Source organism: Cricetulus griseus, chromosome 3 (genome assembly GCF_003668045.3).
Source record: "Cricetulus griseus strain 17A/GY chromosome 3, alternate assembly CriGri-PICRH-1.0, whole genome shotgun sequence".
NCBI classification, from domain to species: Eukaryota; Metazoa; Chordata; class Mammalia; order Rodentia; family Cricetidae; genus Cricetulus; species Cricetulus griseus.
Window position 1 is genome coordinate 101,664,944 of NC_048596.1, and position 14,237 is coordinate 101,679,180.

The window sequence follows — 14,237 nt, forward strand, 5'->3', positions numbered from 1 at the left end:
CAGCCTAGTTTATAGCAGTGGCCTAAGTATCAAAGAATTGGCCAGTTCAGGGAAAAATATTAACATACTTTCACCTGTTTCTTCTCAACCCCCACTGCCCTACAGCAACATACCTACACTGGCCCCTAAGAGAGAATCAGCATTTTCAACCTGTCTTGCCCTGAAGTCACTGGTTCTAATCAGACCAGCAAAATACACACAGAAGGCTGGCTCCTCTAGTCTGTATCTAGCTCACCTTTCCAAGGTAACCTGACAGCCTAGGAAACCCAGTTACAAACATTGTATACCCTTCTCTACAAATAAGGAAACTGAGGCTCACAGAGGCTGCCTAAACAGGAACAGCACCAGGGGTCTCCTTCTTCACTGCATCTCCTACCAGGGAGCAGTACCTTTGATCCTAGTAAACCTTCAGCTAAACCAAGGCACAGAAAGGCATCACCCAGGCCACTAAGCAGAAGCATGCTTACAAAGGAGGGCAGGGGGGGGGGCCTCATAGTTCCCCAAAAATCCAGCTTCCCCTTCTAACCTTTTCTAGCCAGATCTCTAATTCCAGCAAAGGCCTAGCCCTGAGTGGGCTTATTTCAAGGTTCCACCCTGAGGCCCTTCCCTCATTAAGAGTCCCTTAAGGTAAGTGGAATGTAATGCTCTTCCATTCTACCCCACAAAGCAGCAAGACTCCCCCTCGTCCTACCCTAGCTCAGCCTAGCTGTGCCAGGCCCAGGAAAGGCCGGCATTACCTGGCAGGGAGTGCGGGGCCCAGCATCTCTGATGATCTTGTGTATCTGTCGCAGCGCCGCACCTCTCCCTGCTCAGCAGTTGCGACAAAGCCAGGGCTGAACCAGCCTGACAGGCTGGATTCGGCTGGGTACAGCAGAACAGCCACACAGCTCCAGAGGAGCAGCACACTCTGGCCCTCTCAGGGCGGCAGCAAAGACAGAGTGGTTCAGTGAAGGGGCGGGGAGGGAGGGAGGAACAGAGAAAGGGAGGGGAAGGGGGCGGGGAGCGCTCTCCCCGCCCTCTCCTTTCTGAAGAGGCGCTGAGGGGCGGGAAGCAGCTACATCCCCACCATTCTGGTTGTCTCTGCTGTTCTACCAACTCAGGCTCCAACAAGAGGTGCTAGGCAGGCTGTCTAGAGCTACCAAAGTCCCCTTGAGCCCCAGGATCAAGAAGAAAACCGGAGATCCTCTGTGCCTTAGTTCTGCAGCCTGGTATTGAGGAGTCTTTCCTAGACCTCCTCAAATCAGATTGAAGGTTCTTTCACACTAGGATGGAGAGGGGGAGATCTCTTAATATTGACTCTCAAAAAGTTTCCCTTATACCATCCTCTCCTTTGAACAAAGCTCAGCAATAGCTACCATTTGTTAAGAGCTATTTATTGTATGTGTCCCAGTACTTTACAAGCCTTATGGAGTAAGCACTACATCAATTCACAGGTGTCAGAATTGAGGTCCTAGAAGAATATGATCTCCGAATTTCTTAAGGACCTGCTAGATACTAGTCACTATGACAGAACTAGACCTGGACAACATATTAAAGAACCAACTCTGGACTGTCCCCTCCCAATAAAAGGTACCCCTAAAGGACTACAATGATTTAAAAAAAAAAAAAAAAGTACCTTCACATATTTCCAAGTGCTCCACAGGAGACAGTATCTCTCACCACTGGCTCCACTCATCCAACTCATCCCTTGCCTTTGAGGTTTATGACTGGAGTCAAGTTATGCAGATTATCTCTTCCAGGTCACAATTAATGAGTTTGGATGTTTTAAATTATTTACATCTCTTGTAATAAGATTGGAGGATAACTCATGGGAATCAGTTTTCTCCTCTACCATATGGGTCCCAGGGATCAATCTTGGGTTGTCAGGCTTGGTGGCAAGTGCCTTTACTCACTGAGCCATCTCACCTGCTCATAACTTTAGATTTTGCTCCAAGTTTCAGCAATGGAAGTGCTCTGAAAAAACAAAATGACAAAAGCTGACATTTTTAAAAGACCCCTGGTCAGTGGGAGAGAGTGAGGGCAAGAGCACATTAACAGAATCTCTTAGAGCTATAGGCAACAGAAAGAAGAAGATAGTACTAATTTATTATAATATCTAAGATGAAAAGAAGTAACACATTCTGAAGATACTGCTTGAAAGTAACACAGCAGACCAGGTATAAGACAGGAAGCAATGGATAAGAAAATACGGTGACTTCCCCAGCATCACACATCCAGTAAACAACACAATCATCTATATACCACGGTCTGGTTCCTAAGCCTGTTTCTTTTTAGTCCTCTCATTTATCTGTTTTGTTTATAACAGATCATTGTTGGTCATCTTCATACTAACTCCAGTAGCCCAGTCTTTACTGACTAGCATAGAGTATCCACTAGACCAGCATGAAACCCAACTCACTAAATATTCAGCCATCTTCCCTGACAAATGTTTGCACTTCCATTCAGTGTGCCCAAATTCATCTAATTGCAGAGAAAGAACTGTAAACAGAAAAAATTCAGCTCTTCCATTATTCACCCTTTCCAAATCTTGAGTATGTGCAGTATTTGAGGAGATAGGAATTTCTACATTAAAAAAAAAAAAAAAATGGGGCTGGGCAGTGGTGGTGCATACCTCTAATCCCAGCACTCAGGAGACAAAGACAGGCAGATCTCTGTAAGTTCGAGGCCAGACTGATCTACAGAGTGATTCCAGAACAGGCTCCAAAGCTACAAAGAAATCCTGTCTCAAAAACCTAAAATAAAATAAACAATTGGGACCAGTAAAGTGGATCAGTGGGTAAAGGCACTTGCTGCCAAGACTGATGACCTGCGTGTTCTGATGGAAGCTTCACCCCAGTCCCTGGCATCCATATACCCAAAGGATCTGGAATGTTTTGGTGGAAAACCCCCTCCCCCACCTCTCCAAACTGCCCCATCTCAGAAAACCCATCAAATGATGACCCCTCCCCCAGAGATGTTCAAGACCACTCCCACAGGGTATTTACACTGTACACCAGAAAACATTGTTTCCCGGTCTCTCTTTTCTGTCTCCTCCCTGGGGGACTGGAAAACCAACCAGGAGAATTGTATCCATTAAATCTGGGCTTTTTCTAGTTTGGTTTGATTTGGTCTAATCTGGATTGCTATACTGGTGGAGAGGCTTATCAGGGTGCAGAAACTTTTCACAGAGTTCAATCCTTGGGACACAGGTTAAACACAAGTATCTCTTTCCCATGTTTTCCTCTGATCTCCACATGTATATCATGACATATGATACACTACATACACAAATAAATAAATGCAATAAAACTTTTTAGGTACTGTAGAAATGGTTCAGTAGTGTTGAGCACTTGTTGCTCTGATAGAGATCAGTCCTTGGCACCTACAAGGTGGCCCACAATCATCTGTAACTCCAGTTCCAGGAGATCTGACCCCCACCCCCACTTATGATCTCTTTGTTGTTGTTACATTTTTTGTTTGTTTGTTTAATTTGGTTTACTTTTGTGAAATAATGTATCAACCAGGCTGGTTTGGAACTCATTTATGGACCCTAGGAGGACCCTGAACTGATAACTCTGTCTCAGCCTCCTAAGTGCTGGAATTACATTAATGTAACCACTACTTAAGCTTAAAGTGGTTTTAAGATGGTCATTTACCTTCATACTCTGTCCATTCTAATTACAAAATGAATGACAGAAAAGGAGAGAAAAAGAAGGAAAGAATCTAGACACAGTCTTTATAGTTTTCACACACAATTCAAAATGGGTCATAGATCTAAATTCAAGACTATAAAATGTCTATAGTATAATACAGGAGAAAATCTTGATTGTAGTTTTGTTGTTGTTTTTTAACTCTTTGGGGGCCCACCACCCAAAATAAAATACACAGAGACTTATTCTTATTTATGAATGCCTGGTCTTAGCTTGGCTTGTTTCTAGACAGCTTTTCTAACTTAAATTATTCTGTTTCTCTTTAATTATATTTTGCCTCTGGGCTTTTTATCTTTCTATATTCTATATATCTTTCTTTCCTTCTTACTCCGTGGCTGGTTGTGTGTCTGGATGGCTGACCTCCTCTCCTCCCTAGATTTCTCCTCCTATTTATTATTCTCTCTGCCTGCCAGCCCTACCTATTTGTCTAATGCCTAGCTATTGACCATTAAACTCTTTATTAGACCAATCAGGTGGTTTAGGCAGACAAAGTAACACAGTTTTATAAAGTTACAAATATAACATAAAAGAATGTAACACATCTTTGTATCATTAAACAAATATTTCACAGCATAAACAATGGAACATATCTTAAAATAATATTCCACAACACTTGATGATCTTGATTTAGCAATGGTTCTTTTTAGATGCATTATTAAAGACACAATCCATTTAAGAAAAACTAGGTAAGCTGAACTTGATTAAAACATAAAACTGTTCTTCAAGAGACAAAAAAAAAATGAAAAGACAAGATGCAGATACATATATTTACACAGTGTATGTACATAATGTGCTTTATGTACATATGTGAAGTACATAAAGGATTTGTACCCCAAATACACAAAGAATTCTTAAAATTTAGCAATAAGAAAACAACCCAGCCAGGAGTTGATGGTGCACGCCTTTAATCCCAGCACTCGGGAGGCAGAGGCAGGCGGATCTCTGTGAATTCGAGGCCAACCTGGTCTACAGATCGAATTCCAGGACAGGCTCCAAAACAATACAAAGAAACCCTGTCTCAGGAAAAAAGAAAAGAGAGAGAGAGAGAGAGAGAGAGAGAGAGAGAGAGAGAGAGAGAGAACAACCCAGTTTTTTTAAAAATGGGGGAAGCAGCTGGGGACTGTAGCTCCATAGTAGAACACTTGACTGAAATGCACAAGATCCTAGGTCCTAGGTTCGATCTCGGGGGGGGGGGGGGGGGGGGGGGGGGGGGATGAGTTAGGTGGAGATCCACCAACTATAGAGCTGCAGTTGCACTGGCAATATTTTAGGACCAATGAGATAGCTCAGTGGGTAAAAACATGGGCTGCATAAATCTGACAAGGAAAAGAGAACTGACTCCACAAAACTGTCCTCTGACTTTTACATGCATGCCATTACATGTGCATACCACACCAATAAAACAAACAAACAGGCAGGCAGGTAGGAAGATGAATAAATAAATAATAAACAAGAACAAAATGGCTGGGGTTATTAGCATACTGGTAGAGTACTTAGAAAGCTGAAGCAGGTAGACCATGAGTTCCAGCATAACTTAGGCTACATGATAAGACCCTATCTTTAAAAGCAGGTAGAGATAGCTCAGTGGTTAAGAACACTGGCTGCTCTTCCAGAGGTCCTGAGTTCAATTCACACCAACCACGTGGTGGTTCACAGCCATCTATAATAAATCTGATGACCTCTTCTGCCATAAAGGTATACATGCAGATAGAGCACTCATACACATTAAATAAATCAAAAGAAAAAAAAAGCAGGTAGAGGCAAAAGACTTGCCAAAGACAATAATCATACAAAAAGATACTCAACATAGTAAGCCATTGGAGAACTGCAAATTTAAACAATGATGTGACACTACTATTAATTCCTAATTAACCTAAGAAAATGCTAAAGTCCCAAATACTGATTAACAACAATGCTGAAGATGATGTGAAACAGCAGGAACTCTCATTGCTGATGAAATACAAAATGGTAATCATTTTAGAAGACAACTTGGCAATTTCTTACAAAGCTAAAAATAGGCTTAGTAAGAAATTCAGCAATTGAACAGCTAAGCTTACCCAAATGAAAATTGATTATAGCCCACCCCAAAAAAAGTCTCCCTTGTATACACAACAGCTCCAAACTGGAAGCAATCAAGACATTCTTTAATTAGTAAATGAATAAACTATGATAAGTTCATACAGTAGCATATGCAAAAAAGAAACTATCAAACTACAAAGAAAGGGTCATGGCAAAACCTTAAATGTAGGATGCTAGTGAAAGAAGCCATTCGGAAAAAGCACTACATGATTCCAACTACATGATACCCTAGAAAATGCAAACTACAAAAACAGTAAAAGCGTAAGAAGAGAAAGCTTAACAAATAAACAGGTAAAGCATGGGACATTTAGAGTAGAGAGTCTTATAATACTATAATAATAAATACATGGTATTACACATTTTTCTACACCTACAAAACTACACACACAACAGAAAGAATAAACTAATTCAAACTACAGACTTCAGTCAATAATAATGTGTTCAATACTGGTTCAACCAATTGTACTTACAATTCTGATAACAGAGGAAACTAAAAGCTGGAGAGGGCTCAATGTATATTCTGCTCAATTTTCACATAAATCTATTACTGTTCTGAAAATGATTATAAAAGAGAAAGTATTAAGAAAAAAAACTTAGCTAGGTAGTGGTGGTGTACACCTTTAATCCCAGCACTCAGGAGGCAGAGGCAGGTGGATGTCTGTGATTTTGAGGCCGCCTGGTCTACAGAGCAAGTTTCAGGACAAGCTCTAAAGCTACACAGAGAAACCCTGTCTTGAAAAAACTAACTACCTAAATAAATAAATAATAAGAATGAAAAAGAAAAAACTCACAGACAAGAATAAGATGTGCTTTCTTTTAAACAAAACTCATTAAACATAAAATGACTGTCAAATTGCTGTAGATATCTAAATACCTCTCAATTTCTATGCCTTTCTCACTACAGACTGTGAACAGTACAAACTATACTTTGGTGGTATTCTAGGGCAACCTCCACTAAACACAGAGCTGGTTGCAATGACCCCAAGGAATTACTCTTAAATACAATCTGTCTCTTCATAGTGTTACTATTATCTCCTTTAACTATACTTAATACTTCTAATAATTCAAAAACTAAAGTGTTAACCTCTGCAGTGCCTTTGGGTGACAGTAAACTTGGGCAGCCCAAACTATCATTTTCATAAGAATAGCATCATGCTAAGTCTCCTTCAGTCCATACATTGCCATTTTTTTGAGACTTAACATGCAGAATTTAACAGTCCTCCTCTTAAACTTCATCTTGTCAACTTCAGGACATCTATTCAGTCTGTAATATAGCACACTGGCTTTCCCTTCTAGTCATTACCATCTGCAAATCTACAAAAATATTAATTAAGCAGTTTTTTAAATATTAAACATTTATCATAAACTTTTTTTGTCTCTCTGCAGTACTGAGAAATTAATTCAGGGCTTTCAGACCCAATGCCAGACAAGCCTTTTACCAACGAAAAACACCCCTATCCCTTTCTTTTTACTTCTCTTCCTTTTTCTTGTCTTCTTACTTTTTGAAACAGGATGACACTAAGTTGTCCAGGATATCTCTGAACTCACTCTGTAGCCCAGGCAAGCCTTGAACTTGTGTTTTTCCTTACTCAACCTCCCCAGTAGCTAGGATTACATGCCTGCACCATCACCAAGTACATCAAGTGCTTTGCATGTTCTAGATTTTAGAGATTAAAAATGATGAAGAAATTACATATATATATATATGAAATCACCAACAGAGGTCAACATATATAGGATAACTAAAAATTATCCTATATATCCTAAAAGTAACACATCTGTTATCCCTGCATTTTGGAAGTAGAGACAGGAGGATCTGTAATTCCAAGTTATCCTCAGCTACAAAGCAAGTTAGGCTAGTCTGAGCTATATGAGATCCTATCTAAAAAAAAAAAAAAAAAAAAAAAAAAAAAAAAGATACAAGATGGTCAGGCGTGGTAAAATACAACTTTAATCCCAGCACTCAGGAGGCAGAATAAGAGGATCTCTGGGTCTACATAGTGAGCTTCAGGCCAGTCAGGACTATACAGCTACATAGTGAGATCTTACAAAAACAAAAACACCTACAAACATATAAACAAACTAAAAAGTGATATACTAGAGAACTAAATATGTAGAATGAAGTAGAAGAAACAAAAAACTATCGAGTAGTATAGAAAGATCAAATTCAGGTACCTTCTATTTAACCTTCAATTCTGAAAAATTATCTATTAAAAACACTATTTTATAGATATCTACACAGGCAATCAAATGTCATCACTGCCCCCCTTCACTTTGCCCCCTCTCATTTTCAGTACTGATATAAGAAATTTGGCTCCCTTTCCATAAAAGATAGGAGGAAAGGGTAAATTATGTAAGTACATTTTAATTTTTAAAACTAAGAAAAAATATTTATTGACCCTTAAAAAAAAACTGGGCTCTCTCTGATGGCATACAGACTTGTATAATTGAGGCATGCTGATGAGAATCCAGCAGTTTTATTTATTATTGAAAACTAACAACAGCTTATAATCAAAGATGAAAAGCAATGCCAGGTGTGGTGGTGCACAGCTACAATTCTAGCACTCAGGATGCACAGATAGGGAAATCACTACAAGACTGAAGCCAGTCAGTGATACAGAGTGACATCTTGTCTCTAAAACAATAAGAAAGGAAGGGAGAAAGGCAGAACTGATTGAGAAGAGACTTTAGAGATGAGACTATATATTTGAAAAAAGAAATTAAATCAGCAAAATAAGATATGATTTATTGAAATCTACATGAGTTAGCAATTCTGTGTAGTAACTTCCTTGTATTTATTATACAACCTTTTGATTTACAAAGTAAATATTTGACAGGTTATAAGCTGTGGACCTTGGACAACAATGTTTTGTCTCTGAAGTCTTCTTAGACATAACTGGGCCCTTTTAGGTCTGGCCTATGTAGGCACATGAGCATGTACCACCTGCTAACTCTATTATAAAAACTAATGACAATTATTAATTAGAAAAAAATTGGTCTAAAAACTAAAGCTTTCAATTTACCTGTTTATGTATTTAACTAGTGCCTACTATGACTGGACCCTACTAACCCTAGCTATTTGGTTTGAATTGGTTTTCTTTCTTTCTTTCTTTCTTTTCTTTTCTTTTTTTTTTTTTTTTGGTTTTTCTAGTCTGGGTTTCTCTGTGGCTTTGGAAGCTGTCCTGGAACTAGCTCTTGTAGACCAGGCTGGCTTCAAACTCACAGATATCTGCCTGCCTCTGCCTTCCAAGTGCTGGGATTAAAGGCGTGTGCCACCACTGCCCGGCTGAACTGGTTTTCTTTTGCAAACACAAACAATTTTAAATATTTGATGAATGGAAATTATAATCTGCTGGTAGCACAATTAAATGCACTAGAAAGTTAGTCAACAATGGTAATTAGGGAATAAAATAACCAAGCAATGTGCCATTCTTTCCTGAAGTAATTAGATGCCAAGCTTACTAAGGACACTTTGTGAAATGAGGTAGAATATAAAATAAATAAAGCTTTCAAAATACTTTAAGTAGTATGGAAGCACAAGACCAAAAAACAAACAAGCTGGAAGCATCATGCTATCCAGCTTTAAAATGGTGTTATAAAACTGTGTATGGTGGCACATGCCTGTAATGCCAGCAATAGGAGGCTGGTTGTGGCACACAACCATCACCCCAACACATGGAAAGTGGAGACAGGAGGACCATCAAGGACAGCCTTGGCTATACAGTAAGTTTGGGATCAGCCTCAGGTTCAAGAAACTGTATCAATAAAACAAGGAAAAAGAAACAAAAAAGTAAAATCTATTGGCAACAGCCAGTCACAAAGCCACATAAATTAAAATATACTTGCAACAAAGCCAAGAAGAAAAGAGAGGGGAAACACAAAATACAACTGGAGAATGAGGGAAAGCCTCCTGGAAAAGGCAGTGTTTCAGCTGATTGTTTATCAGTTTGAATCTATAATTTACCCAAAGGTTAGTTTGTTAAGAGGCCTGGTCCCCAGTTTGGTGCTGTAAGGAAGTGGTGGGACCCTGAAAAGGTAGGACCTAGTGGGGGCTCTTAATGGCATGAGAAATGTGCATGAAGGACCCCAGCCTACTCTTCTTCCTTACTTATGCTTCTTAGCCATAAATTGAATGGCTTCAAGTGGTGATATTTTGTTTATGATCTAACAAATAAAGCTTGCCTGAAGATCAGAGTGCAGAGCTAGCCATACTAGTGAACCATACAGGCCAGGCAGTGGTGGCACACACCTTTAATCCCAGCAGCCACCCTAGTTAGCCATAGGGACCCAGGGGTAGTAGTGCAAGCCTTTAATACCAGCACTAGAGAGGAATGTAAGGCAGAAGGAGACAGGAGTCAGTCAGTCTGCAATCACATTGAGAACAGGATGGATTCTTCTGGTCTGAGCCTTTGTAGAAGTAAGAACTCTCTAGTGGTTGGCTGCTTTGCTTTTCTGATCTTTAGCTTGAACCCCAATATCTGTTTCTAGGTTTTTATTATTTGTGCTACAGCTTTTGCTCTACAATGCACTCCCTGACATGATGTTCTTCTACCTCATCACAGGCCCAAAAGGGACAAAACTTCAAAACTCTAAGCCAAGATGAACTTTTCTCTTTAGAAGTTATTTCAGATCTTTTCCCATTATGCAGGCTGCCATTTTGTCTTATTTACTGTGTCACAGAAACTTTTCAGTTTCAGGAGGTCCCATTTGTTGATTGTTGCTCTCAGTGTCTGTGCTGTTGGTGTTATATTTAGGAAGTGGTCTCCTGTGCCAATGTGTTCAAGGCTACCTCCCACTTTCACTTCTATCAGGTTCAGTGTATCTGGCTTTATGTTGAAGTCTTTGATACATTTGGACTCGAATTTTGTGTTTAGCGATAGATATGGATCTATTTGCAATCTTCTACATGTTGACATCCAGATCAGAGCACCATTTGCTGAAGATGCTTTCTTTTTTCCATTGAACAGTTTTGGCTTCTTTGTCAAAAATCGGGTATTCGTAGGTGTGTGGGCTAATGTCAGGGTCTTTAATTCGACTTCATTGGTCCATGTGTCTGTTTTTATGGCAAAACCAAGCTGTTTTTTGACTACGGCTCTATAGTAGAGCTTGAAGTCAGGGTGATGCTCCAGAAGTTCCTAAATGGTACAGGATTGTTTTAGCTATCCTGGGTTTTTTTGTTTTTCCATATGAGGGTGAGTATTACTCTTTCCAGGTCTGTGAAGGATTGTGTTGGGATTCTGATGAGGATTGAACTGAATCTGTAGATTGCTTTTGGTTATTATGCATTATTATTATGTTGATCCTACGTATCCAAGAGCATGGGAGTTTTTTTTTTTTTTTTCCATTTTCTGATATCTTCTTCTGATGGGGAATGTACTGTGTGTGTTTATCTTTTTTGATTGTTAAATAAAATACTGTTTGGCCAATGAGACAGCAGTTAGACGGGACTAGGAGTCAAAGAGGATTCTGGGAAATGTAGTAGAAAAGTGCTGATCCAGGCAGGAAGTGACATAGCAAGGAGACTCATATTTAAGCAAAAGAGAAACAGGAAGGGCCCTCTTTTCCCCTTCCTCCTCCAGCAGCAGGATGTGAGCCACTGGCAAGGAGGGACGCCAATAAGGCGTCCGATAAGATAAGTCTTATAAAATATATAGATTTATGATAATTAAGACTGAGCTAACAGATGAGAATGCTAGTCATTGGCCAAGCAGCTTTAAACCTAATATAAGCAAAAATAAAATTGTTTAACATAACACAGACATAGCTATGGTAAAGAAGCAAACAAACAACAACAAAAAACCATCTACTGGACTTAAGAGGTAGGCCTCAGTTAAAATCCTGACTCTACCATCCACTGCCTATATAATCATTATTTCTCATTGGACCTTAGCTTCTTTATCTTAAAATAAGGATACAAGAGGAACCCCTGCTTTATAAAATAGCTAGACAAGTGTGATAAAAAAAGAAAGAAAATACTTTACATACAACTAAATTATCTGAGACACTTATTTTTCTTGATAGGCATCCTTTGCCACTAGTATTAATAACCAAAGCCACTAAAACTGACAGACAAAAATAATTTTCCTTTTTTGGGCGGGGAGGGGGTTCGAGACAGGGTTTCTCTGTGTAGCTTTGGAGCCTATCCTGGCATTCACTCTGAAGACCAGGCTGGCCTCGAACTCACAGAGATCCGCCTGCCTCTGTCTCCCGAGTGCTGGGATTAAAGGTGTGCACCTCCAATGCCTGGCTCCATTTTCCTTATTTTATTCAAGTAGCTTTGTTGCTTTTCCCCATAAGCTAGAAAAAATAAGCAGCTCTCCAAATTTACTATGAAAGGTAAGAAAGCTTTAAAGTGTATCCCCTTGCCAACGAAAAAGGTTACCCAGGTGTAGTGGTGAGTGTCTTTAATCCCAGCATTCAGAAGGTAGAGGCAGGCAGATCATTGTGAGTTATAGGCCAGTCTGGTCAACATGGCAAGTTCCAGACCAGCCAAGGGTACAAAGTAAATCTTTTTCTAAAAAGCCTTCTTCCCTATAAACTAACTTTCTATTTTAGCTGGTATGCTTTGACCATGTCATCACTGAAATAGGAAGCAGTTGTCAAGAATAGTAGCTGAAACATGACTTCCAGTTCTGGTTTGGCAGAGAAAGCACAGCCTCCCTGGTCCTTCAGAGACATGTATTCAGGGGTCAGAGACTATAATGGAGGACATTATTTATAAGCAAACAAAAATGGGAAAGAGAACAGAACAGCTGTTGATCACTTTTGTTAAAGAAAAACTAAAGAACTTGGTAAGCCAACAGCACATAATCATTTAGCCCTAGTCATGACAAGCATACAAAAAGCAAGCACCATGTTGTTTATAAAGAATTCAGGGCTTGAGGACAGGAAAAATCAGAACTTGTCCCAAGTTACTATCAAAATTCTACATAATCTTGACTAAATCAACCTCTGTCAATCTCTTTCCTTCCCATGTGCTTACTGATGATTCAGTATTTCCACAAATAAGACAACTACTGCATGCAGAAGTCTATGTTTAACACAACTATCTCTACACTCATGGAGTTTACAACACAGAATACTCAAGCTGAGTATTAAAAAAAAAAACTTCAATTTTAACATAATTGCAACTTGTGTTCCACAGTTGATAATGGAAACGGCACCCGAACTTGGGGCATGAACTTCCCCTTAAAAAATGGATTTTAGATACAAAACAACAGAGTCAAGCAAGGCTTCTTGGTAGTATCATTTCTCTTGGGTGGGCTTTTGTTTTGCAGGAGAAAAGAAAAGACTCATGTGGCTCCTTTAAGAGCAGTTTCCTAACTTACATAAGTGACGGAAAAACTTGCACACAGCCCTTTTTAGCAATGTTGTTTAGCAGATTAAAACTCAAGTGGCCAGAAAATGATAGAGGTTTACAATAAAGACAGATTCAGACAAAGTAAACCTCTAAAGGGTTTACAATGTGTTAGAATATACATAGGCTTGGGAAAAAATGGAAATAGAATGGCTGGGCAATGGTGGCATATGCCTTTAATCCCAGCACTCCAAAGGCAAAGGCAGGTGGATTTAATTTAAGGCCAGCCTGGTGTACAGAGTAAATTTCAAGACAGGCAAAAATAAACAGAGTAACCCTGTCTCATAAAAGGAAAAAAGTAATAGTGAAGAAATAGATACATAATGAACAAATAAATAAGCCACATAAAGATGAAAATACACAGGGAGTCTGGATACTGTTTGTTATTATGTTATCTTTAATTTTTTTAATTGCTGAGGAAGGAACAACTGCTAAAAGACATTTAATTATAAATGCTGCTAAATTAATCCAACTTATTTATTTTAAAAATGCTTTGACTTCAAAATTTAAGTTTAAGGACAGGTTACTTGAGAAAAGAGTTTCTTCTTTTGTTTCCACAGAAAATAAAAAGGTGTGGATTCCTTACAGACTAATATTGTTTGATGAAGCAAGACCCTCTGAAACAGTGGCCCACCTGATCCAGCATCCAAAACAGCTGACATGATGCAGCTTTATAGACTACAACAGCCAAGATTTGGCCAGGTTTCTGTTTTCTCATGATCCCCATGACAGCATACCCTAACAACAGAAAATAGTTTGGAATGAACAATGCCCAAATTCCCAAATATTGTTTATAAATTTTTGTTTTCATTTAAATGGGGTTGGTTATAAATGGTTAATGATCACAACCAATCTCTTTTAAAAGGTAAAAGGAGGATTGTGGTATAAAAATGAATACTTTGTTTTAGAATGGATTTTCATTTAGTGATACAAATTTAAGGCCAATTTTGTGATATGTATATTTCTCCTCTTGTTTAGGTATTGTGTTTGTATAGCTCATTTAAAAATATAATGTATAATTAAGTACAGATTATATATAGCTACCTATAATAGTCAAAACTTACAGTTAGGTTAGTTAGGTTTTCTAGATATATAGAGATATATTTCAATTG

General features: G+C 38.9%; 1 protein-coding gene across 8 annotated transcripts in view; it reads right to left on the reverse strand.

Annotated features, from left to right (window-relative positions):
• The window catches only part of Pak1 (p21 (RAC1) activated kinase 1), a 121,965-nt gene that overhangs the window by 61,294 nt on the left and 46,434 nt on the right, over window positions 1-14,237 (reverse strand). For 2 of the 8 annotated variants that reach the window (XM_027407698.2, XM_027407700.2), the window contains exon 1: window positions 1,616-1,854. The exons of 4 other annotated variants lie outside the window; for them this stretch is intronic. In XM_027407698.2, the coding sequence (XP_027263499.1) occupies window positions 1,616-1,684 (69 nt within the window). In that variant the 5' untranslated portion in view covers window positions 1,685-1,854. Of the gene's footprint in view, window positions 1-1,615; window positions 1,855-1,905; window positions 1,954-14,237 lie in introns of those variants that run through there. 2 more of the 8 variants (XM_027407699.2, XM_035442382.1) reach the window with 2 other exon arrangements.